Below are 26,065 nucleotides of genomic sequence, written 5' to 3' on the forward strand. Positions count from 1 at the left end.
GGTTGCTCAGACCTCATATACTTAACATAATTAGATTCAGAAAGCAACCTATATACAGTAAAAAGGCCTTTTGTCAGTGGTTGCCCCACATGCTTTTGCTATGAGGTCACTCAGGTTAGCAAAGCGTATAATCGTTTATCCTGGCTCCATGTTTCCAAACCACACCCTGGCACTTTGGGATGGAAAAGTATGTGCAGCGCTGTGTTGCCTTGTCGAGCCCTTTCAAGTCTTCTTGTCCCTTCCCTTTCCTGTGATTTTGGAGCCTCTCAGATTGAAAAGTAGGTAATTAAAAACATAAAATTGTTTCCAGCAGCACATTTGCTCAGAGAAATTGTGACATTTTTTTGTGGGCTTTTTGTGTTGTTTTTTTTTTTTCTGGTATGACATCTTTTCCTTTTGAATGTTTTCGTCTTGCTGTTGCTGGGCAGAAAATCTATACAAGTTACAAATTAAGCTGACAGGCTGCAGAGTGAACAAATATAAAGTGTAATTCAAGAGAAAAGATTGTAGGTATAGGGAATTAAAGTTTTTATGGTTACAATAAAACAATGCCTTGTAAAAAGTAGGCAAGCTGCATTTAGTCAAAAAATACATTTTTAAGTTGGCAATCATTTTAACAGTTACTTCATGTACTTAACTTACAGTAACATAAAAGCACATCTGAAATGAGGCTGTCTTGTGGAAGACATTTTAGCCATCTGTAACTTACAGCTTACTAATAATACACAATGCCTGCAGCAAGGGTTTTAGTACGGTGTAGCTCAGAGCCCTCTCCTCTCCCTGCATAGGCACAAACTGAAGCTGTGAAACACCTCCTGCTCTATGGGAGAGGCTGTTCAGAGCCATACCGTTATCTGCTCGCTGCCCTCCTCGTGAAGAGTGCAGCTGCCTCATGATGGGTCTCATTGCAGATCATCATCTGTCATACCTCTACTTTCAGGTTTTTTAAGGTCTTATTTTGCATATGCCTTCTATGTCTTAGCATCTACTGCAGATTCATAAACCCACCTTTAATGCTTAGCTCTTAATTTTGCCTTTTTAGAAGTATTTAACTGCAGTAGATCAAGCTGTTTGTTGCCAGAAAAGCACCTTGGATTTCTGCTTCATCTCTTTTTTCTTTTTTTTTTTTTTTTTTCCACAGAACTTTTAATTAATCTGAAGCTCAAGAAACAGTAACTTGAATGAGTTCTTCCCAGGACAGCTGGTCATGCAGCACCAGATTGGTGTGCAGCACAGGGAGCAAACTGATCATTTCCAGCAGATCTGTAAGAAAGGACCAAGGGATGGAAAGTGGACCAGGGAATGTGCCCTCCAGTGCAAGGCACGGATGGTGAACTTTGTGCCACTATGGAGCACAGAGCCTATCAAGGCTGAATATTACATGGGACAGGTTTGTTTGTAGTCATTGGTACAGTGGGAGAACAAGAGAGAAGCAAGTGGCTGAGTCTCAAGAAAGCCAGTGAAAGTGAGGGTTCAAAAGGCTTGCGTTTAAGGTCAGTGTCTATGTCAACTGTAGGACAGGCCACATAAAGAAGCATTTCAGAACCATGCAGGGAAGTCAGCCCCTTAAGTACCTACTGCCATTTTGATTAGAGTAGGGTTTCAGAATCATGACCGCTTACATTACTGTTGTGAAGGATATTGCATGCAAGTGGAGTGGTTTCCTTTTTCAACTGAAGCCAAACCGACAGCATTTAATTAGCCCCTTTTCCCTCCCCTCTCTCTTCTTTACCCCAAATGTGTGATAGCAGTATGGATGCTGGATATTTAGTACAAAAACCAGGTGGATACATTCATGGAACAAAAATCCATCATGAGCTGTTAAATATAAAATCATCTCTGGCTGTCTGTGAGATAGGTCCCTGGAAGTAGTATGAAATGGCTGCTTTGTTCTTATACTCTGCTTTAGGTATCCTGTCTTGGCCTCTGAGGCACGACAGCAAGTTGGGTGGTCTTCTGCTCTTTCTGGTACATGTTTTCTTATAGCCTTATATTCACTTATTCCTGACAAATTATTGTGCTACTGGTAATCTCATTGTTTTGGGCTCAGCGCCAGTCATCCTGGATCCGTAAGAGAGTGTGAATATGCACCAGAAGTGCAAGGCTACATACACATTGGCAATTGAATTACTGACAAGCATGTCACAAACTCTCTGTACAGTCACACTGCCTTCTGCAGTACAGGAATAGAAGTGACACTGGAAGTCTGAGCAAGTGTCTGTTCTGCTAAACAAACCATTCATTTGCAAAAAGCTTATCCACTGGCTTCATGGTTAATCCTTCTGACTTTGGAGGGAGGAGATGGAAGAACACAAGTCAAAATTACCTGTTGACAGGCAGGATGAAAGGCAGGCAAGTGGGCAGGAAGAAAAGAGCTTCCATAGAGGAATCCAAGGAAGTCAGACAAATTCCCCAGCAATATGTTAGGAGCCATTTCCTAGATCATCTACAGATGGTAGCATGCTGCAGGCTCTGGAGTGACCACCCTTTTCATCCGGTCAGCTTCAGCACTGAATATGTGTTAAAAATATAAGGAATATGGGCCTTGTGCTGTACAGCATCACATACTTTCAAGGCAGGTTCAGCTAAAATCCACCCACAAATACATGAGTCATCATTCAGAAGCACACTCCAGTGTAGACATATCCTGAGTCACTTCCACCTCAGAAGCTTATAAATATTTAGTTAGCCACTTAGCTTTTAATTTAGCAGGGTGACAAAGGTTCATTAGACAAATCCCCAGAATTATCTTTTGGTAAGATGCTTCTTAAGTACTTCCACTCCTGAAAGTTCTTTTCATTGCTATACAACTCAAAATTATTTGATATGTATAACTTAGAAAACCCATAGTTGAGCAAAGAATTAATTTCTCCTGCTTCTGGTCCTTCTGTAACTAATTACAGCTATTTCAAATGCCAGCTTTGTTCATTGCAAGAATATATTTTCATTTTAGCAATAACTGATGAACCCTAATAAGGACATGCTTCTCCTGATGTGGAGTGGCATATATTCTTCCTAAAGACTGCTGGTCTAGGGGACCATGGTGGATTCGGTGGAGGTGTACCTGGACACATAAGAATGTTAAATAGAAAAAATATCTGTACATTTTTCAGAAGAGCCAGCTAAGGTTTTAGGTTAAAAAAAAAAATCCAAACTAAAAAGACTGGCTTGCTTGCTTGTATCTCAGTGTTTTTTGGCAGTGGCAGGAGGGGAAGAGAAAAATTGTGATATTTAAGGATAGAGCATTAAGAAAACCAAACGGTTACTTTTTTATAAAATCATGAATTTGTTGTTATGACTACAAGTGTTTGAGTTAAAAATATTTGTTATATAAAAATGTGATTCTTGAGTTTACATCTCTCCAATTAACAGATTCAACCAGAAGCCAGTGATTGCTTTACAGACCGTCTTTCAATGCAAGTTTACAAACTGCTGGAGTCCCAGATTGAGCAGCACTTCTCTAACAGAGTTGTTTGAACCCTGTAACAGAAAGGTAATGAGAAAACCAGGCTGGCTTGATGCTCTCTCAGCAGTGCTTCTGCTTGCTGTTTTGGTTGGTTGATTTTTATTGCAGTAATTCACACACACAGATGCCACATTTATAGGTTTTTATATTTTGATAAAGCAAAACATCTATTCATGTCTTTCCTGTACTATAGGAAAAAAATACTATATTGTTCTCTATGCAACACAGACAATAGGTATCTCTTTTCTATGGTCTAAGTAAAAGGTTTTGCATCCTCACCAACGTGGAAATTGTTGATTCAAGAAGAACACATGGGTAGTAGCAGAACTATTGTCTGCCTGGAAGAATATAGACTTAGGTAAACTTGGCAGTGGGAGTAAGGAAAGGGCTATGTAAAGGCCAAGTCAACAGAATAATTCTTGTGGCGTCAGAATAGGTGATAGTAGGAACAAAGCCTTCCTGAAGAAAGGAAAGAGCTTTGCAACTGCAAAGGCAGAAAGTAACCTCCCCCCAAAAAATAAAACAAAACAAAACAAAACCCTAACAAAACAAAAAAGGAGAGGTGAGGTTTTCTCTTACTATAGAATCATTGCCATATAGATAGCTATGGAGCAGTAGAGCTATAGCTGTTTAGTGTGAATGGCTCAGTCAAAACCAAGCATCACAGGTAGCAGAACCCTGATGAACACCCAGCCTTATAAAACTGCCTTATTATTTTCCAGTGAATGATAAAGGGCTTAGATAGGACATTGATTTTGCCTTTACCAGGAGCAAGATACCAAAACAAGAGGTGTATCTAGTTTTTGGTGCTTTACTGTAGTATTTCCAGTGTTGGAGGTGACTCAGAACTCTACATAATCAATCAACATTGATTTATGGTATTTGGAGAGTCTAAAATATGAAAAGTGATTTTTAAAACTGGAGGGAGGTGATTATTTTTTCTGTTTCATACTCAAAGGATAAATTAACATTCTGAAAACTATTTCATGGAGGATTCACAATTGTATAAGGTCTTAGAATGCTAAGTTTTATAAAGCAGCTGGTGGCATGGATATGAGTCAGTTTCAAATACCATCGCCTTGGTGTTTGAAGCTGCTGGTTCTTTGGTTTGTGTGCTTGATTAGAATAGCTGCCTGACTTGGACAGGTAGGAATTCTGCCTAACTTGTCTATTTATAGCGTTTTTTAAGAGATTTTTCACCTGGGGTATTGAGCAGAGAATTACCTGTTTAGGTTTGTATGAATATGTGCTCCACATCATCATTGTATGCAGCAATCACAAGCTCAGAAACACAGGTTGTGGAAGGACAAGATGTTTCTTCCTTTTCAGGACTTTCCTAGTTTTGTTAGGTATAGTACAGAACTATTCTGTTATGTTTGCCATATCTTTTTATTTATGTTGTCTTTAACCTTGGCCCTATTAAAAAAAAAGAGATGGAAGTCCCTGTTCCTAGGAGCCTACACATTTAATGTGGCTACAGACAAAATGAGGCCCTTCTGCAACATCTCATAAAAACATTCTCTTCTTCATTAACTTCATCACTACTACAGACTAATACAGCAATAGACATCAAGTGATACATTTCTAATGGTGCCACACATATTAAAATATATCATCTGCATCCTGTTGTGATTTTAGTGGCATAGTAGAAAAAATGAATGCAGTGGTGTCACAGGCACCAGAAAGTCATCAAGCAGTGCAGTTCTGCCAGCTCTGTACTTGTGTGTGCTGGCTACACCCCTTTGCAGCTGGAGTAAGCATTAAAAGTCAAAAAAGAACATGTAGCTGCCGAGAATCAGTAAGGCCTCGTTGTTTACATGTAAACATAATTCCTGAAAACGTATTAAAATCTGAAAATATGGGTCTGTCTTCTGATTCTATGTGATTTTCAATTTTTAGCTTTTTTTATTTCTCTCTGTAAAGTGTTTGTAGGAGAGGAAACATTAATTACCAGTGGCATTTCCGTCATTGCAAATAGAATTTATTATGTCTGTTTAGATAAATCACTTTCCTTCCTATTTCACTCTATGGCTGTATGTGGTCTAGGCCTCACTGCATTTTGGCACGCACACACCCACCCTCCCACCCCCACCCCCCAGTGCAGGAAGCTATGAACTCATTCTGTTTGTCATTTTGGGAATGAGACCCCAGTGTGTGCAAAGGACCTGTTATTTTGTTTGGGATTTTTAACTGTAGAAGTAGTACCAGCATGCAAAGTTTGCATCCCAGTTTTCTATGCTTTTGGCTTTGTTCATGTCTGAGCCATTTTCAAAAGCAGTGACATTCTTCAGAACCAGATTTCAGTCTTTCTTTGCTAGCATATGGAATTTCAAGTCAAGCTCCTCTGCTGTTACTTTAGATAAACAAGTTCAGTTTCTTCATCCTTGGTCTTAACAGACCACCTGTGCTTCAAGTGTGCTGCCTTTCCCTTTGGAGGGATAGTAGGTGACCTCTTTCAGCTTTGCAGCGACATCTCGTGGGCTAATTGACTTAGGAACCTATCAGAGATGCTCTTCTAGGGTGAAGTTCTCATGTGGGTTAAGTGAAAAGTTTCATCCAGTGAGGAGGTAGGATGCCGTTTGAAAACCAGTTCATTAACTTTGTTTAATTAGGTAAGTGGCATTGTCAACAGGATCGTCAATTGTACAAAAAAAAAATCCCAAAACAAAACGAAGTTAGAAATCGTTTCCAAGCTAAACAGAAAGCTGTCCCTATTTATTTATTTTATTTATTTATTACATTTTAACAAGCAATTGTACTATATAAAAATATATTCTTTTCCCCTCATGGTGTATGGACGATCTACATTCAAAAAAACCACAATAGTTAAATCTACTATAAAAACTTTTTTTCTGGTACAATTAATCCAAGATGTTCTGTATTAAAATCACAGGTAAAAGCATTTCAAACAGAATATGAGTTTTTACAGTGACACTTGTGTTTCATCCAAAATCTGAAAAGTAAGTATTTACATTACCAAATTCAACATAAAACTCTCCAAGCTGCCTCACTAAGTTTTAAAGCCATGAAAAGATGTAGAAAAGTTAATGAAGAGAATTGAGGTTAATACTTGCTGACCTTAACTGAGACAAAATTAACAGCAAACTAATTGATAGTCCAGGATTAATATTGCTGTTGTACTTCTTTTAGACAATCTTATAGATTTATATTGAAGCCTTCCAGCTTCAGGTTATAATTTTGCTGGTTTTGAAGACTGCTGAGTATTCAGTAAATAGTTCTTTATATGACAAATACCCAGAGATGATGCATAAAACATAATCCAAATTCTTGGGAAAACTCTCATCTTTCACCGGATCACAGATGTAAAGGTCAGCACTTCACTTAGGAAGGGATTACTTCGGTGTCTGTCTGCAACTTCAGAATATTTTGCTGCACAGCATCCCACATTTTTGTACTGGGCCTTCCTGGATTTCATCAGTTAACCCTTAAAATGTACACCCCAGTAACAGTATTTGGACCCCAGTAACAGTATTTGGAGATAGATGTACAGAGTCCAAAACTGTTGTAACTGGTGTCAGTGGCAGTTTTCAGTGAAAGCAGAATTAGGCTCTACTCTTTTTACAGACTTTGCTAGTTCAGAAAAGGAGTGCAACAGATGTTTGCCCTTCCTCTGAAAGCTGCAAGGTTTGGACAATATACTAAGATGAGCATCTTAAGTTGCTGTTGCAAGGATCTAATCACATATTATCTAGTGCACAAATATATCAAAGACATAAAATCATTTATCTCAGGCTAAAGTAAAAGAACACATGTTCACAGTCTAAAATATGAGAGTACTCTACCTCCTTGTATGCTTATACACTCCCCATCTAAACAGCAGAGTACCTCTTGGTTTTTAAGTGCTTGAGGCCACACAAACTAAACTAAGGGGAGAGAATCTAAAGTAGCAATATACAGCAGAAGCACAGCCTATCATCAACCCTCAATTTACAGAACTTAATTTTATCAGAAATATTTGTGTATCCTTTGGAGTAAAGAAGTGTTCTTGTAAGGAGAAGAGTGGAAGTATAATGACTTCCAAAGCCTAAGTGGAAGACCACTGTATGACCAAGCCCCTAAAGAGGGAACCAAGATAATTCACACAGGAATCATGATAAAATGCTGGGGATTTATCCCTAGCTAAAAACTCCATTTTGTGTCCTTGTTTGCTATGAGGTAATGAATCACCAGTCAGAAGTGAGGATAAACCATATTTTTGCAAAGAGGGAGGTTTCAGGCTGAAATTGATGGCCTCTTCCAAAATGAAGCGCAGTTGAGTGTGCCACCAAGTGAAGAGTTTCCCATGGCTTGCTGATGTGAGCTGAGGGGAAAGGTGAGCTGTGGCAGTGGTTGGCAGTGGAACTGGGTGACTTTGAGCCTGCTGCCTGCAGGAACATAACTGTCACAGTTACTGGTCTTCATGGTGGAGTCTGCTGATGCTTCTTTCTAAACTCATCTCAGTGATGCAGTCACTCACAGCAAGTTGAAACCTCGGTGATAAGAATGCCTCAGAATAATTAAAATTTCTGTTACACCTGGTATTTCCTTCTCTAGGGTTTAATCCATGTTTCTTGTCTATACCCTTCCCAGGCACTTAGGCTTAGTTCTCGAATAGCAATGGAATTAACCCAAATTGCTAAGTCTAGGGTCTATTTCTCTATATTCTTCAGGTAATTCCATACTCTCCCAATGAATTACATATAAATTTCCTGTATAAATTTTGTTTAATGGGAGCAGCAGCAAGCTATATGTGGAAGCTGTAACTTTTCCTTGTAGTTTCTTAGCAGCCTGCAGGAACACATTGTAAGACAGACAGTGCACTCTGAATCTCTGATGGATTTCAGTGATGACACTGGACTTCAATGAAAAATGGAAAGTACCTGTTAACTGTACTGGTTTCTTTCCAATGTGTTGAACTTGAAAGTAATTGCACCAATATGTAGTTGCATTTTTGTGATGCCTTTCAGATACCACACTTTCTCATGCTGCATTTGCAGTTTATTCAGCCCCAATCACATAGAGGGTTCACACTGTAGCTATCTTCTCAAATGCTTTATAACTAGAGGTCCTGTACTATTAAAAACATGTTATGTCCTGGACTTTGCTCAACTTTTCTGGAAAGTGATCATCTGGAAGTCAGCCTGTGATCCAGCTGTGTTGCACGGATTTTCCCTGCTTTCTGAAATTATCTGTTCCACTGCTTGTGAAGTTTCTGGGTCCTGAGAGCCTGGACTATCCAGCGCATCTCCAGTGCTGTTACAGTGAAGAGGGGAGGTTATGTCAGGAGGCTGATCTGAGGCTTTGCCTGAAGCAGGTGGCAATGGCACTGGCAGAGGAAGATTCATCATGTAGAACACATTGCCCAAACGCTGAGACACCTTTAGAGATAAAAGACCAATTGCAGAAATTGTTTCTTGAGATAGCATTAAAAACATTAAACATCAAGGCTGACTCATGTAGCAATGCTAGGGACATCCAGGAGATCCCCTCTCAAACCCATCTCAAATGATTATTAGTTGTTAGCAAAAGTGGAAAAAAAAAAATCTTCCATTTTCCCTCTTTTGTGTTTTTCCAGGCCCAGGTTCTTGTGGAAGGATAATTGTGGCAATACTCAGCTTGGAAATGGCCCAGTGTGCTGGGCCTGGCAGCCAGCTTCTCTTGCTCCCTGTGGGACAGAGGGGAGGCAAACTGCCAGTAGGGGGAAATGTGGTTTTAGTGAGAAGAGTGAGAGCAAGCAAAGAGTTAAAGAAAAGAACCAGGCAACAAGAGAAACACAGTGAGAGTTGATGATAATTAAGAGCTGAAGACTTTAAACACAGAGGGACAGCCTGTCCCTGAAACATGTACGATTTTATTCCCAGAAGGACTGTAGAAACCTCTACTTGGTATATTTTAAGTCGGGTTGGAACAGAAGTATGTGTGTGTCAGAGCACTTCTTACAAACTGCGAAGGGGAAAATGTAGTATGTAGTGAAACTGAATTAATTAATCAAAAACATCTTTTCCATATCAAACCTCAGCCTAGTGTGCACTGCTGGTGTATCCTGACTCTACTTGAAGTGTCTCTCAAACTGACAGTCCTAACCTCCCCTGATCCTGCATGCTGTTGTAACATACAGAGAAGCAAAAGCGCTATGCTGGAGTGATTTTGCTTCTAATATGGTGGTTACCTTGTCAGTGAGGAAAAAAAAGTGGTTTAGTTTGGAAGAGTTTCCTCCTACCGGCTTCTGACTCTGTCACATCTCTGTGACCTGCCACCCTGACACACATTCAATGATCATACCTGAGAGCGGATTTTTAATGCTGGTCCAAGTTTTAATCCCATTGTATCCAGGAGATGTTCCTCTGTTAGCAGTGGGAGGGTTTCTCCATCAATAGCGTGGTCTTTAAATATCTTATGAAACAATAAAACACATCATGGTGTGCTAAAACAGTCTTCATGGGTTAGTTTTTATGCTTATTCCTGAGGCACAGGCAATACAAGGAGGAAATTATAATTTTACTGTTTTGTCTTTGTATTTATCTTCTAGCTGCAGCATGAGGTCTCTTGTTCAGGCATGTGGATATTAGCACATTTGTCTGTAGTTTATCTACTTGTTCTTGGCAAGTGAGAACTTAGTAATGTTTCAGTGTTAGTTCTTTTTGTTTGTTGTTTTTTTGTGGGTTTTTATGTAAGCAGCCTATTACTGATGAAAGAATAGTGTTGATCCTATTGAGGCTTTACAACATGCAAGAGTTCAGCCTCTGTGCTTGCATTTCTAATGATATTTCATATTTCAAATTGAATGATGCCTATAAGAACGCAGGGGTGGTAGGTGGGTTATACCAATATCCAAGAATGCAAAATTGCCTTAATCTGCATAAAAATTGTGCAGGGCATGTGGAGTGAAAAAATTGAGATACTTTCCTTATACTAGTGGTTTGCTGCTGGTCCTCCTGGTACGTGTCATGACCAATAACTCCCAAGTGCAGCAGAAGTGCATGTAACCTCAGATCATGGACTGGTTTCCCCTTTAAGAAGTAGCTTCATATGCTGAAGCACAGTGAAAACTATTAATGTTTGTAAGTCTGTGAGAACTAGTTAACCTCTAGCATTTACATTTGTTTGATGACCTTTAAATCTTGATGCTCCTAAAGACCTGAAAATGAGATGAATGTTTATAATCACCTGGGCATAATCTGAACAGCCAGGGAGGCTAATGATGAAGTTGTAAACATCATCAACAGTCCACTTGCGAATGTCTTCAGTTGAAGAAATGTCTTCTCCATTCAGGATCAGGCCATGTGCTCCTTTGAGGAGGGAACAAAAATGTTATGTTTCTGGAACTTTGCTGGCAAAGCAATAGGAAACAATTGTTAACATGAGAATTTTTACAGTTCTCCAGAACCTGATGTATTAACTGCAGTGTGTAGGCACAGACAGATACAGTTTAGTTTAGAGTTTAGTGGTGGGCTTGGCAGTATTAGGTTTATGGTTGGACTCAGTGATCTTAAAGGTCTTTTCTAACCTAAATGATTCTATGATTCTATATTTTTCAGTGATACAGTATGTCTTTGGTAGATCATCCTGGACAAGCAGCTCATCCTGTTGTCATTTTAGGTAATATGAAGTTTTGCAAGGCACTGATGTATTTAACAAGAGCTGCAAAGCTTTAGGAACAATGTTTCTTGCATAGTGGCTGAGAGGCCTCTGTCTTATGCTGTTCTTGGGGAGGTCAAGCCTCAGGGCTAAATTTGTTCCTAAATGAGTGTAATTTCTAAGGGATTCCTTGTCCTGTTTGACAAACACAGGGATTATGATTAGTATATTGTGTGCTGCTACATTTCTCCCTGATCACCAGAAGAAGAAAGAATGTAACATGCTAAACAGAACTGCAGAGAAGCTCAAAGTGCTGCCAACTTAATGGCTTAGGGGTGACAAGTGTGTTGTCCCAGGGACTGAGATAAATTCAGGACGACATCCTGCAGCTATATAGTGTGTGGCACAGAGCACTGAAACAGTTAGGAGGCTGCTTTGTGACTTTCACTGTGCAACTGCATTGTCCTGGAAAGAAAAGCACTGCTACCTAGAATGCTGAAACCTCCATTGTGCCAGCAAGCAGCAAAGTCTGCAGGTTGGGAAAAACACCTTTGTTCACTCGGATTTACCAAGTTATTCCTATTTGCTGCGTATGAACTCTACATTCAGTTGCTATGACTCTATCATACAAAAACTTTGCTTAAAACAGAGGGAGGAAATAAGAGAGCAAATCAATAAAAATAAATTATATCAGCATGCCACCCTAACTGTACTCTGCAGACTTGACAAACCTGAGGGTAGCAGTGCATTGCTTGGTACTGGAAATCCATATGGTAATGCTGAGAATGGGATTGCAGAAGGGTATGTGAACTTGTCATCAAAAGCAGCACAGGAGCTATTAGATTCTTTCTCATTTGTATTGTTGCAGCTGTTAGTTTCAGTAGAAATTTCATGAGTAGCAGAGTTTTTTCTCAAGCTTTGTTCAAACTCTTTACAGTTTTTGGCAACTGCAGATGGCTCAGTCTGGTTTTTGTTTTGCTCATGTTTGTTTGGTGTCTCCACCTCTGCTTCTTTCTTGTCTTCTTTCTCATCATCCACTGCAGCTGCAGCAGGGTCTGTAGTTTTGTCGTCAGCTTGGTTCTTTGTGCCATTGGCACTACACTCTGCAGTTTTGTGATTTCCAGCTCTTCTCCCTGGTCGACGTCCCCTCTCCCTTTGCAAAGTGGTGACTGGAGGGTATGGGCTGGTTGCCATTAGCATAGTGTTGCCATGAATTTCATCAAGGGTGGTACGATGAACATATAAGTCACTGGGGAGATGGCCTTCAGGCAGTCTGTGCCTGCCACGGAAAGCAATGGGACTAGCCGGCATCCCATGGTAAAGGAAAGGTGCTTCCAGGCCCAGTAGTCCTTTCCGATGAGCTTTCTCCATTTCTTTTTGCTGAAAAATAGCACTCATCTCCATTTCCATTCTAAGAGACACACAGAGCACAAGCAGTTAGGGCAGCTCAGTTCCTTCATCACCTCTGTTTACAATAACAGATTAAAACTCAGATAATTGAATAGGCAAGAGTACTGCTTGTCTTCTCTCTCTCCCCTATATCGCTATGTGTGAGAGAACAAAACCTGCAGATGGAATGCAAACCTGGCTATATTTATTGTGCTGCCAGATGCATAGAGTAAACTAAAAGGAAGAGAAAATACATCTTCCATGTGATGTCTCTAGGTAATAGTTCAGACAAAAAAAAAAAAAAAGTAGTTTGTATATTGGCAACCCAGGCATTATTACAGTGATTATGCTCAGTTGGGATTTGGAAAATTGTCTGCAGGGTCATAAGACTAAAGAAAATAAGTTATTTACATTACCAATCAAAATTGTACTGAAAACTGCAAAACAGAAGTGATACTATGATAAAGAACTAGAATTACATGATCTATATAACCTGTGCATGCATTCAGAGTAAGATAATGCAAGTCTCTTTGAGTAACTCTCGATAGTGCATGGCAACCTGAGCATGGCTCTGAGAGCATGAAAGAGTGAGGTCCTGGTGATAAGTGTTCAACTGCTTTCCGTTTTGGTGGATAAAGCCAGTGCTCCATGGCCTGTGACAGCTTCCTGCCCCTGGCATTGTGGTTAGGAGGGCTTACCAGTGGGACACGGAGAATACAAGGAGTAGTATGTGCCTCTGTTGTACCAACCTTTTCTGTCGTCGGCTTTCTCGGGAGCCAACCTAGTGAGCAAACAGAAAGCTGTAGCTCCTACTGTAGCTCTTAACTGCAATGAGGGTAATAGGCCAGAGAGAGTCTGACTTTTAGGAGACTTCTCATTAATGTAAAATTGTCAGGAAAATAGTTGGGTCAAAAGGTATCTATTCAGACTGTTGTGACAAAAAGGAGTTAGTTGATCACTCCATAACACTTGGGGGCTTTTTCTCTGCCCTCTTTTCATCTTTGCAACAACCTACATATTATTATTTTTCTGCTTTCAGAGATGCAGTGGAAGTGTTTTGTCTATGTACCATGTCCTTGTACATCTTGCCCAATTGTTGTTACTTACACACAGCTCTTGAGGTGGAGATAAACAGCAAAAAGCCTTACATTCTTGACTACTCTTCCAGATAACATAATCTGCTTCTCTGAGGACTGGCAGATGGGGGATTGCCAAGCATTGGTATGAGGCAGACTCCCTTGGAGAACAAGGATTTGTGACCAGGTGTTCAGCAGTACAGCTGCAGCAAGCACAGCAAATTGTTTGCCAACACCTGATTTCTAGAAAGTGTGAGAGGAGCAAGTGCAGCTCCAAAAATAATGTGTGCAGTAGAAAGCAGCATGAAGCTAATGCAGTTGCCAGGACAACAAAAGGCTGGGGTTAGGGGTTATGTTATGGAGTTAGGCTAAGGTTTTTTCTGTTAGGATTCTCTTGGGTTTGGTGGACTGCAGGAAGAGCCTGAAGAGGTAGGATTAGCTCTGATGTGGCTGAGGGTGTATGTGATGACCATGTTTGCTGCTAGCTATTTTACTTGTGTTTCTGAAGGGTTTTGCCGTATGACAAGAGCTGTATGAAATGCATCGTTGATGCAGATCTTGTGCTTGAAAGTAACTGAGCTTTGCTGACTGAAGATCTCAAAACACTTCTGTCATAATTCTCTGGAGATGCCTGCTGAGAATTTATCTGTTCTTTGATCTTAGTGTGTCAGGGGCACTGCCACTCAGCCCTGTGCTGAAACCTAGTGCAGGAGTGGTTGAGGTTAGAGTTTGGCTATGGAAATGGTGTGGCTGTGAGGGCAGCAGTGGTGGTTACTTAGCCAATTACTGATTACCCCAAAACTGGTACAAATAATTGGACTTTATAGTCACCCTGACATTCAGATTGGTTAAACTAGGAAAGATGCCCACCCTGGTAGGGTGGAGACATAGCTAATTGTGCCAGGACCTAGCTGCAAAGGCTTAAAATGTTGTGTGCTGTCACACACAGCTGTGATGTTTTAAATTTTTGTGACTTTTTGTAACTTCAGATTGTTTGGATTCAGAGTTCAAGGACTAGGGCTGAAATTTGTAGCTTGTGTCTTTAATTAAGCTGGGGGGTTTGTTTCCTCTATAATTTTAAGGCTAAGAGCAGAATGGGGGCAAGCAAAAAGTTAAATAGCTTCATATGTTAAAGAGGTAATCAAGGTTCCTCTGCTTCCCTGGGTGACTTGGAAAAAGTATCTCAATCACTGTAAATAAAAAAACCCAAAAAGTCTGTGAAATAACAATTTCCACCTGCCTTTGCTGCCCTAATCCTGGCATGTACCTCAAAGCAAAGTTTACTATTGATTACCTGGCAATATTTTGCTTTTGCACCAGTTCCTGTCTCCTGGCCACAGCTTCCATGGATTCTGGTTGCAGAAAGCTATATCCTTAAAGGGGCAGAGAAGAAAAAAGAAATCTTTAAAATTCACTTGTTTCTTAAAGCAAATGCACAAATCCCAAAGCACTACTGAGACTCGAACTGTGTGCTTCACTAGGAAGCTGATATGACTTCAGGCTAAGTTCTGTTTGTGTTCGTTGCTTTGGAACATGTAGTAAAACATGAAGTCCAGCATCAGCTGTTTGCAGGATCAGACCTGTAGTTACTTGCCATTATCCATGAAGGAGAGAGGACAGCAGGATGACTTTATTTGGTGCCTTATGAAGTACATAGAGCTGCTCAGAAAATAATGAGCAACAGTTAAGCAAACCTGCTCTTCAAAATTGTTTTCAGCTTAGGTGCCATGTAATTTTACATTATACTTCCTCTTGAGGGAATCTCTTATTTGAGATCCACAGTATGGGGGGGGGGAGAAGGCTGAAGCCTGAATTTCTTGTTTATGGATCTGTGTGGCATTGAGAGTTTATTCCCTTATCTCAAAGAAGGAACCTTAAGATATACGGTTCACCTTTGTATAAAGTGATATGTAAATTTATGCACAACATATGTGCCACAGTTGTGTTGCCACGCTGTGGTATCAGTCTTTCCCTTACAGCTGTGCCCTGTAATTTTGAGCCTTTATTAAAAGGGCTTGTAGTTGCCCTACATGAGTAAAATGCCATGTTACATTATGATTAAAGAGTATGATCTTAAGTAAGGTAGTCTTAAAGCAGCCAATGCGCATTCATGAGCAAGAGTTAAATGTAGCAAAAAAAAGTGTTGATTGGACTAATTTATTTAGTGACAGCCTTCCTTTTGAGTGTGAGAATGCTTGGAAAATACGAAAAGAAGAAAAGGGGAGAACAAAAATGTGCAAATGATTTTGAAAACAGTGCATTTAACAAAAGTTAAAATGGATGTGTTTAGACTTAAACTGGCACAGTTTAGAATCTCTGGTAGGCAAACTGCCTCTTCTCAGTGAGACTGTTTTTCCCAAAGAAAACAAACTGTTATTGGCACTACCAACAAACCTCTGAAAAAACAGTAGGTGGAGTTTGCTTTCTCATTTACAGGCTATCACTTTTCAGGGTGCAGGCAATGCTTTGTTACCTGGGGGTGGGTAAACCCGGTTGGACAGTATATTTGGCATGTTTGCATGCTGTGGGACCGTGGGCCCGAGGTGGGATGCTATATGGAGTTGTCTTGGGTCAGCTGATGCCATCATTTCAGCTGAAGGTAACAGATCTCTGAGAGGAAAAAAAAAACAAATACCTTCAGATACACAATGGACATTGTTTAGTTAAGAATAATCTCGCATGTTTATATACTCAGGTGCAGCACGGTTATTCTTTACCTGCAGTATTACAATAGGGAAATATTGCAAAGTACCTGTCAACAAGCCGAGGCTCAAACTGGGAGGGAATCGCCTGCATTCTCGGCTGGCCTGCACCCATCAGCTGAGGGTTTACTGCCATCAGCTGGTTGCGCATGAGCATCTCTTGTCGCTGCCGCAGTTCTGCCAGAAGGCACATACAGTTCCGTTGTCAATGTAGTGAATTAGAAAGTGATTCTGTCTGCAGAATAACTGTACTTGAAGAAATATGGGTGTTTCCTCAAGCATTTTAGTACGAGTTAGCAAATCACACTTCTTTTTTTAATAGCAGCAACTAAGAAACGATGTTTCCACTGCCATTGTAACCACTTTGTTTAACTAACGCATATTTATACCGTCAAGCTGCAGTAAAAATAACAGGTATGCGCAGCCAAGTGTACAAAAGGACAATTTACAATTAACAACAATTCATTAATGATATGATACAGAGGAGAATAGCCATGAATGTTAATTTCTCTGCCAGAGAGTTTTCATTTCTAAAACAGTTTTAGAAAAATTTTATTAGCTGGAACCTGCCTTGTTCAGCAGCTCTAAAAAAAGGAGCCCACAGTGGTGAGCAAGAGCATCGTAACATCCAGCTACAGTTTTTGTTTCTGAGTTCTTGTGTGACCTTGACTCCTCTTCCAGATGCTTAGCATCACATGATCAAATTCTGAATGTCAAGAATCCCTCATGTTAGCTTTTAATTACCTTTAAGAGAAATGTTTCTCCAGTTACTCCTAAGATAAATTTGAAATACCTTTTAAAGGCATTAAACCTGTTGCTGGCTGTTTCTTGTGCCTTGTGCAGATATTAGCAAGCCTATAAACCAGTGTGCAACTAGGTTTCTTCCTGCTTACCTCCTGCTGCCATGCCACTTGCTAACCGGTATAAGTGCTTTTCTTCTAGTGTTCCTTGTTCTCCCAGGATAGACATTTTTCTCATGTGATCTCGTGGAGTCATTCTGCAAGGAGACAGCAGCAGCTTTTCTATTGTAAAGAACTGAATCAGCAGGTCCAAACACAAGAATAAAACATTAGAAAATGTAAGAAACAGAGCAGATTATGTAAGTTATTTCTAAGATAAGCAGGCAGTCCTTCTGCCAGTCACAGCTATACCCTTTAATGCTTGTGGATTGTATGGATACCATATAGAAACTTTCTATTTTGGGGACAATGCAAATGTTGCCCTTATTTATGCTGAGTTGTTCAGTGTCCTTGAGTCTTACTATGCAAGAAAAGTCAGGATGTTGTGAAATACCAGCTGCTCAAAAGGACATGAGTAAGCCAGAGTCTTTTGCCTGCAGCCCTTGGTGTATCCCAGCAGCCCTGAGAACAGCGGCAGGTATTGCACTTAGGAAGGCAATTTGGCTTTAGTTTAGGAATTGTGATACTTGGTATCCCTATCTACTATAAACTAAATGAAACAGCTGGAAAGAAAAGGTAGAAATAAGCTGTTCTAAATTACATCAGCCCCTTAAGACTGGAAGGCTCAGATTAATTATCCATATATGTACAGGTAAATAAAGCCAGATGAAGAGTAGAAATCTAGACTAAAATCTAATATCTAAACTAGACTAAAATCAGATGCAGAACTGAATAGCTATGCATTGACATTTATAAGTCTGTCCAGAGAGGAAGGTGACTAGATTACAAATGATCCTGATACCAGGGGAATGAATAACCACAGTATAACCACCCTACTCGGGATTTTGACCTACAGCAGGATTATTTCTGCAAATAGAGGAAATAAGTCCTGTAACACTCAGCCTGGATGTTAGAAAGCTGTCCTGTGCAGGGTGCTTTGAGAGGTTGGCAGAGGGAGCAGGCTAGCTGTAAAGGCAACAGCGGCATCTGTACATTGCTTTCAAATTAGATTTGCACAGCAAATGATTGATTTATTTTTATTATATTTTTTCTTCAAATTAAATTGAAATTAAGGGGTTGAATTTTCTCCCACATTAGATCTAATGAAATGGATTCTGTCTTCTGAAACAAGGAAGATGTAATGCTTAAGTGTTCTCATCTTGCAGGTAGGGAGTTACAGCTCATGAGTTCATCTGGCATATGGTATAGATAAGTGAGGGACACCTTAGGGATGCTAAGAGAAGTACAGACACTACCAAAGCCACTGATAAATTCCCTGATAGCATTTACCTTCCATTTCAGCTGAGTGCTGACAACTGCTGAATTAATTTTTAATAATCACTCCACAAAGATGTGATCTCTGAAGCACAAAAGACTAAAATCACCCAGAGCTTTGGATGGTTTGCCTTCTTACGGCTTACTTGCCTAGTCTGTCTTTAGCATGTCATGATGATACTACTGCAGTAAAATGCCAGCCCTCCCTGAGAACTCTTGACTACTTTTTGCTCAGGTCTTTCTTATGTATTTTCACATTTATGCCAAACTTGCTTACTTTGCAGGCCAAAACATATTTTATTTTTTACACTATTCTGTCCTGCTTCTAGGCTTACTAATTCAATGCCTGTGATTAATGGCTTTGGCATGATAAAATCCAGCTGTGGCACCAGTTGTGTGTGTGTGACTACTGCAGAGTCAGTGGTATTGTACAAGTACCAGTAAGATTAAACACAGCTTGAGATGTTAACACTGCACTGTTACAAGACAGATCCAATTGCCAAGCAGTTTGTCTACCTTTCAACCAGCTGCCCAGTATGCAGTAGTTCCTTAGAAATAGTAAGCAGGAGTAACCAAGATTCCCTTTTTAACAGCCAGTTCTTCTCCAAAATAGAGCTGAACTTTAAAAACCGTTCATTACCCAAAATGTAATGTAAGCCAAGTCCTGCATTTTGTTACCCAAGCCATTTATAAATTAATCATTATATCTCCTTTTATTGCCTTTGACCTATGGATGAGTTACAAAACATTTTATGGGAAAGCTATCAGTCTAATTCACATGCTTCAGAAATTTGCCATTTCCTTGGTATGGTGTGGCTACTTGGTCTCAGTCTCAAAATGAGTTTTCCAAAAGGCAGACAAGTGAGTAATTTCAGCTGTTCTGACTGAGAGCAGAGGCTATACTTGGACCACATTACTGGTGTTCCCTCAAAATAAAAAATTCTTTACATTTGTAAGTGCTAGATTGTATGTTGGCCAAGATTCAGGTCTTCCTGGAAGCAGATACGCCTGTTAAGTGCAAGAACAGCACTGTGTACTTTGTTCTTGACATATGTACCTGAACATGTGCTGCTGGGTGTGTTTCCATTTGCTTTTTTTTTTTAGGATACTTTAGACTTAAAGCGGTTTAGGATGCTGGGTGCTTCATGAAGAGCATTTGAGCTGACAAAGTGCTTCTGAGCTGCTAAAGCATTTTAAAGCTCAGTACTAAAGCGATTTGGTGCTGAACTAAACTTTACAGCAGCTCAAAAAATAGATGGCAACTGGGATGATGGTACTTGACCTACCATATTGGTCCACTGAGCCATTTAGGTGGTTTGGCTGTGTATTAAATCCTTCTGAAAGCAAAGGTGGAATTTAAAAACTTCATGCTAACCACCTTACAGCCTGGCCTTTGCCTGGTACACCTGACTACAGAATATTAAGGTGCAAAGCAACCAGCAGAGGTCCAGATAGACATTATGAGGAAAAAAAAAAAACAGGTTTTAGCCATTTTATTCTACTAAATTATAAAATAAATAATATAAATATAAATAATATAAATAATATTAATAAGATATGTAATATTAATAATAGCAATTGTAATTTGAAAGGCTGTATTAACACTAACAAAATTTTGTCTGACAGATGCCTGACAAGCTGTACCACTTCTGCTTTTTAGGAACTGCTAGAATGCTTCAATCCCCTGTTTAATCACAGTTGTGAATGCACTTTATTCTGGGGAAGCTGTCCCTGTGTGGGGGAAAAAGACACACAAGTAAAAGATATTTGTCTTTATAAGGCCTACTTAGAATTTCTACAGTCCGCCCTGAAATCACACCTGTGACTAAAATTATTTGATACAACTTTAAAGTATAGAATCATGGAAAACTTTGGGGGGAATGACCTATCTATTCTGACCCCAAACCACCACCTCTACATGGGATCCTGTATACACGGCCTGTTCTGGCAGACATCTATCAATAACCAAGCAGCAGCACCTGTGCTTAGAAACCAGTGGCACCAGTATCGCTGTATACTTCATGCAGTTCCCAAAACAAGTCTGGATTTTGTGTTGGATGTGATGCTATACTGTCTGTTGATAGGTAGTCTCTCGCATAGCCTCCTTTTATAGCTGAAGGGGCAACTATTTAAGAACCTTCTTAAAATTTTTCTTTCAAAAAGCAGGGGTTTATTTTAAATGCTGGCATTTTCACTTAATATAGGGTACTGAATATGGCAGCATCCCCTGAAGCTGATCCATATTTATTGACAGATTATTGTCCATTAGATGACCAAGATTCACAGAGCATCACCTCAGCCAACATTCATCACTTCAGGCAACATGCATCATGTAAGCAACTTATCTTTACAAAGGTAGTCTAGGTGCTCTTTTGGTTTGACACAGGGAAAATACAGTATTGAACAGATCATGGAACAATACATTGTGGAAGTTCACTGGTGTCTTCTTCCACTGAAGCTGTAGCTTACTGCTTCCACTGACCCAGTTTTTGAATCCTTGCGAGCCAGAGGGAAGGTTTGATTCCTTAATGAGGTTTTCACTGGAATTGCTTTGTGACATCATTCTGTTTTTTTCATTGGTGTGCCAGTCAATCCTATCTCTCTTATGTTGGATTTCTTCTGAGATACATAAAAATAACTGGTATTTGTGGTAAAAATGTTGAGATGTTGTTTCCACTAGAATTCTAATCTGCTTTCGTAAGTTGAATGGCAAAATATCAGTATGGTTTAAATTTAACTTGAAGGACACATGTTGTATGTTGGTTATCTGCGTTAAATTACTTATTTCCCTGAGTCTTCTGTTCAGGGAAGTGTTGAATTGATCAGGTAGGATAAATAGTTAGCTTAATAACCTAATATATAGACTTGTATGTCACTCTGTGTCAGGAGATACCGAACTTGATGGATCGATGTTATTAAATTTGGAAAACCACCTTTTTTGGTTACTTAGCTGGGGTTTTGACTTGCAGGCCAAATTTAGGGCACTTAAGATTCATATTATTTTCATAACAACTAGTATATTAGAAACCAGTATCAGCAAAAAAAGAAAAGATCTCTGAGGGAACAGGGAAAGTACACTTCTGATACATATATTAGCTGGGATTTGTGAGTAGCTCAAAATCTGGCATCAGGCTTCATATAAATTCATACACACCAGCTGTCTAGTGTTACATTCATATATGGCTGTTCTCTGATCCTATTGCACAAATCCTGGCTGTACAGCACATTACAGGGATGAAGACACGCTAATCTCTACCTTTAGAGTCTTACCCTTAGCAAACCCTACTTGGCAGCAGGCAGAAGCACTCACCCAGTACTAATTCTGTCTCAGTTTATTAGATGAGAAAGGACAAGACACGAACTTCATGAACCAGAAGCATTTGCAAATCTAGTCATGCTATATGTGGTTTCAAAATGTCTCTATCAGTCTGTATATCTACATTATTAATTTCATTAGCAAAATATGGTATAGTCCGGTGTATAATAGAGACTTGGAAGACTTTTTTTGAGGGGTTTTTTTTGTTTGTTTTTTTGGTTTGGTGGTTGTTTTTTTTTTTAGTTAAATACATTAAGATTTCATTAGCTAATACTTTTATTTACATCAAACACACAGAATTAGCCTTTTTTAAAAGCAATGTTTAGCATACCTTTGCAGTGGCTCCACAGACTCTTTGAGAGAAGCTGAGTATTGTTGAAAATGTTCAGGTAAATCTGTGTCAGAGAAATCAGTTAAACATTTAATACAAACATGCGTACATGCTTATGAGTGAACTATGGAAATAAACTCGTACATCATCTCATTTTCACTTCCATTGGCTCCCTTTTTAGAAAACCTCTCCTGATTACCTGAGAAATAAGATGCTGTTTTAAAAATTAAATAAATATTCCAATGTTATGAATAATCTAATGTTATTAACTGTAGTATTAAAGGGGTTTGCCCTAAATCTGTGCTAAGAGTCATAGAGCCAGAGACTGTACTTGTTCAAGAACCCACAGTTAGCAAAATAAATGACTTTGGAAAGCAAAAAGGCAGTTATACCAACATTATGTCATAAGGGGGGAATGAAATATGTCTTCTTAATTGGGGTGAGGTACCACAGGAGAGGCTGTAGGGCTAAATTCTAATCCTAGATACGTGGGCACAGACTGCTCAGAGACTGAGATTAGAGTGTAATCCTAAAACTGGATTGAGAACGATATGTTCCTTAAAGAAAGGAAAATAACTATATTTATACTGTGTGTGTCAGCCAGTTGCATTTGCATTGCATGCCTGTACACTGACATGAAGATATGGATGTTTCACCATTTCTGAGCTAACCAATTGGTAAGATGGCAAGCAGCAAATCACTTGTGTTTTTTTAAACAGACTGGCCTCAAGAAGAATTCAAGTCAAACCTTCAGGAATAAAGTTAGGTTCATAATAGTTTATCTGTCTTGTTCCCACTGGAATGGCTGGGGGAAGGAGAAGCTGTTATGCCTGTGTGCCACTAAGGAAACAGTCAATGTATAACCAAAGGTGGAGCTGCATTGTGCTGGGCACAAACGCACAGCAAGAGGTGAAACAGACAGATGGTGAAGAAAAAAGTAGCAGTCCTGCCATTTGATAATGCATTGGAGAAATATAGATACAGGACAGTAAGCAGCTGAGGTGGGAACTGTGCTTGGCAGTTCTCCCTCGCAGGCACCCAGGACTGGTTTCTGCAGAACCACACTGCTAACACTATTCATTCATATTTGTGGCAGCATCCAAAAACTCCAGCTGAGATCACAGTGAATGCTTTAACTGTGCCTTTTCAAAAACTAAGTAAAATAACTAAGCAAAACCTAGTGAAAATAGTGCTTGTAGCAAAGAAAGTGTGTGCATGCATACATATCTGTGTATAACATTGTACACCATTGTGTCCTGCCAAACTGGTGCATGGAGAAGCTGTTTACAAGGGATGAGTGTCTGTTATATCGGTTATATACAGAGAGAGAAAAGCATGATGTAATTTGTTTTCCTTGTGGATTTATTTCATAATTATGGCTGACATTTGAAATGTTATTTTCTTGTCTTTGATTCTTCTAGAAGTCCAAAGATTGCAAAATGTAGCCTAAGTGGAATCAGTAAAAGGAAAACTAAACTCTGTATTTTTAACTTTTTAGTATTTTTTTTCTTTTAAAGCTTAAAAAAGTTTGTTGGTTTTCTTAAATACTGGAAGTACAGTTCTTGGGATGGGAAGCTTTCTGGCAATTGGAGAGCAAGGCTGGTATTTGCACATGAAATAGAGTTGAATTTTAGTGAGATTCATGTGTCACTTTAACCTGAAATACTAGTGCAAATGACAGCACTCCCAGTGCCAAAATAAACCAAGTAGCGGAAAGAGGAACAGGTTTTAGGAGGACTACCTAAAACTATTTTGATTTAATAACTCTTTAACTTCACTGGCTAAGAGTTTGAATCTAGAACACATGTAATGAATCCTCAGTGCTTACCCTCTTCAGTAAGGATGTTAAATATTGCAGCAGTATCCCTTGGACTTCTCAAAATCCTCTGATAAAACAGTAAATTGCATTTGATGTGTCTTACGCCACCAAAGTAAAACCAGATGGTGCGGGTTTTTATCATTAATAATTTCAGGTTAGCTTGCTTTACTACAAAGCAAAAGACATTACACATTCATCTTAAAAAATATTTTCAGGTATGTTAAAATATGTCACAGGTACGAGATACTAAACCCGCTCTTATTTTCCAAACTCATATATGAAGTCACATGTTTTAATACAAACTTCTTCCCCCTGAGACTAACATGTGAAATTGCACACCTGATCCTGTAAACAGTCTCAGAAGTTGGCATCTCATCACTCTTAGAACAGACTGAACATTTTCACCTCCAGTTTGAAAGATCAGACCTACTCAAGTTAGGATTGCTCACCTCTCTCTCTCTCTTTCCTTATGTCTGGGGCACCAGGGAGACATGGAAATTCACATATCCTGTAGCTGAGGAACCTGAAATTTTAGCTCTGAAGGCAATATAATAGTGCCCAAGCCTTTGTCAGTCTACAGTTTATTCCACCCACATACTGAGATAATAACAAGATGTAAGGAACCCTCATCACGGTGTGACAATATTTTTACAAAATATACCGCACTGCATGCATTGGCATCCCACAAAGCTGCCAGCACTGGGGTTTGTTACAATGGCTGAGCACACCAGCAAAATTTTAGTTAGGTAAATCTACATCAGACTGAACCAGTCAGATATATCTGTGTGATGGTAGCCTCAATTAATTCTGATTGCACACTGTTTCAGGAAATCCACCACCGAAGAAGTATCTGTAAATATTGAGGGTTTCCTGTTGTACTTTAAAAAGAGAAATCAGCAGAAAGATTAAGCTGTGTGTATTAACAACCAGTTACAAGCCAATGAAATATTTATGCATATACATTAAACAACTCAATCTGTATTCAAAGTCTTCTAGAAAAATACTGACTATGCAATGACAAGCTTTCCCAAAGTAAAATCACAGAATCACAGAATCACAGAATCCCAAGGGTTGGAAGGGACCTAAAAAGATCAAAATGGTCAAGTTTATGTCATAAAAAATAAAGTGTTTGCACCAGAATATGCTGGATTCTTTACCTGTAAGAGTGCATCTCCTGAGAAATCAGAACATAGTTAGTCACATACTTTGCTTTTCCTGTATCACCTCTGCCTATTCCTAACTTTACTCTCTGCAGTCCAGTGCTGCTCTTCATGAAAAGCACTGTGAAGTCTGCTTTGGTCTGGCCTGTTTCTAACATAAGATAAGTACTTCCTATCAAAATCAGAAAAATCATACACCTCTTGGTATTGCCTACTTGATATTGCATCACCACTTACATTGAAAACTAGCACACTTAATTTTTATTTCATGTATACTTACATCTACTGCGAAGACCTTAGTTTTGGGTAAAATGAAGACACCATGACCATCCACGAGTGTGTGCCTTCTCTATAAGTCTTCCTTTCAAGCTGCTTCAGTAATGTGATTGACAGCTCTTAAAACACATCAAGATTAACATGTCATAAATTGCCTTAACTAACACTGACTTTACTTTAAATACAAATTGAACTTATCTTGATTAGCCCTCATCCCTGCTTCTAAGCCCTTCCCACTCTGACATCACAAGCTCTTCTCCAATACCATCCCCTAACCAGGCTGTAAAAACGTAATTACAAGAAGAGCACTACACTGATCTGATAAACCTATTTCACATTTAACCTGCTAAGCTGTTGTTAGCTTTTAAGATGCTTGATGCATTCACTGAAAATCTTCCTGTTCCAACAAGAAATAGGAGAGAAGGTTAATAATTGCCCAGTTCTCACACATTGTGTTATATACTCATGCTGGTTTTTAGAAAGGGTATACTTCTGACTGTTGGCAAGCAGTTATCCCAGAACTGTGTTATCCCAGTACTGTGTATCCGATTGGATTGGGGGGAACTAGAAGATGGAAATCCTGTTAAGCATATTGTGAGGCTAACACAGGGATCAGTTGGTTATACTGCTCAAGCCGGCAGTTTACTCTTTAATTCTCACTGTCAGTGAGTGAGCTCTCAGATCGAATGCCTCGTAAATGGCAAACTTTAAAATATCAGGGAGTGGTTAGTTTCTTCTAATATCCATGTCAGCTGATGGGATGTCAGGGTTGATGTTT

The 26,065-nt window shown here is 39.4% G+C and overlaps 2 protein-coding genes across 3 annotated transcripts in view; one reads left to right on the top strand and one right to left on the bottom strand.

Moving 5' to 3' along the window:
- The first annotated feature begins 1,183 nt into the window (after window positions 1–1,183).
- LRRC31 (leucine rich repeat containing 31) overlaps window positions 1,184–26,065 on the top strand; it is a 49,375-nt gene continuing 24,493 nt past the window's right edge. Inside the window, exons 1-2 of one of the 2 annotated variants that reach the window (XM_065674596.1) lie at window positions 1,184–1,390; window positions 3,373–3,493. The gene's annotated coding sequence lies outside the window, so the exon portion shown is untranslated. Of the gene's footprint in view, window positions 1,391–1,454; window positions 1,494–3,372; window positions 3,494–26,065 lie in introns of those variants that run through there. The other variant, XM_065674597.1, reaches the window with a different exon arrangement.
- SAMD7 (sterile alpha motif domain containing 7) lies at window positions 8,356–25,379 on the bottom strand. Its single transcript, XM_065672638.1, has 10 exons — window positions 25,292–25,379; window positions 22,033–22,096; window positions 17,105–17,208; window positions 16,262–16,388; window positions 15,983–16,119; window positions 14,804–14,882; window positions 11,776–12,455; window positions 10,634–10,755; window positions 9,749–9,859; window positions 8,356–8,844 (listed from the first exon to the last, which is right to left on the bottom strand). Exons 3-10 carry the CDS (start codon window positions 17,205–17,207, stop codon window positions 8,572–8,574), a joined length of 1,632 nt encoding a protein of 543 aa, XP_065528710.1. The 5' UTR covers window position 17,208; window positions 22,033–22,096; window positions 25,292–25,379; the 3' UTR covers window positions 8,356–8,571.

This window comes from Lathamus discolor, chromosome 3, assembly GCF_037157495.1.
Source record: "Lathamus discolor isolate bLatDis1 chromosome 3, bLatDis1.hap1, whole genome shotgun sequence".
NCBI classification, from domain to species: Eukaryota; Metazoa; Chordata; class Aves; order Psittaciformes; family Psittacidae; genus Lathamus; species Lathamus discolor.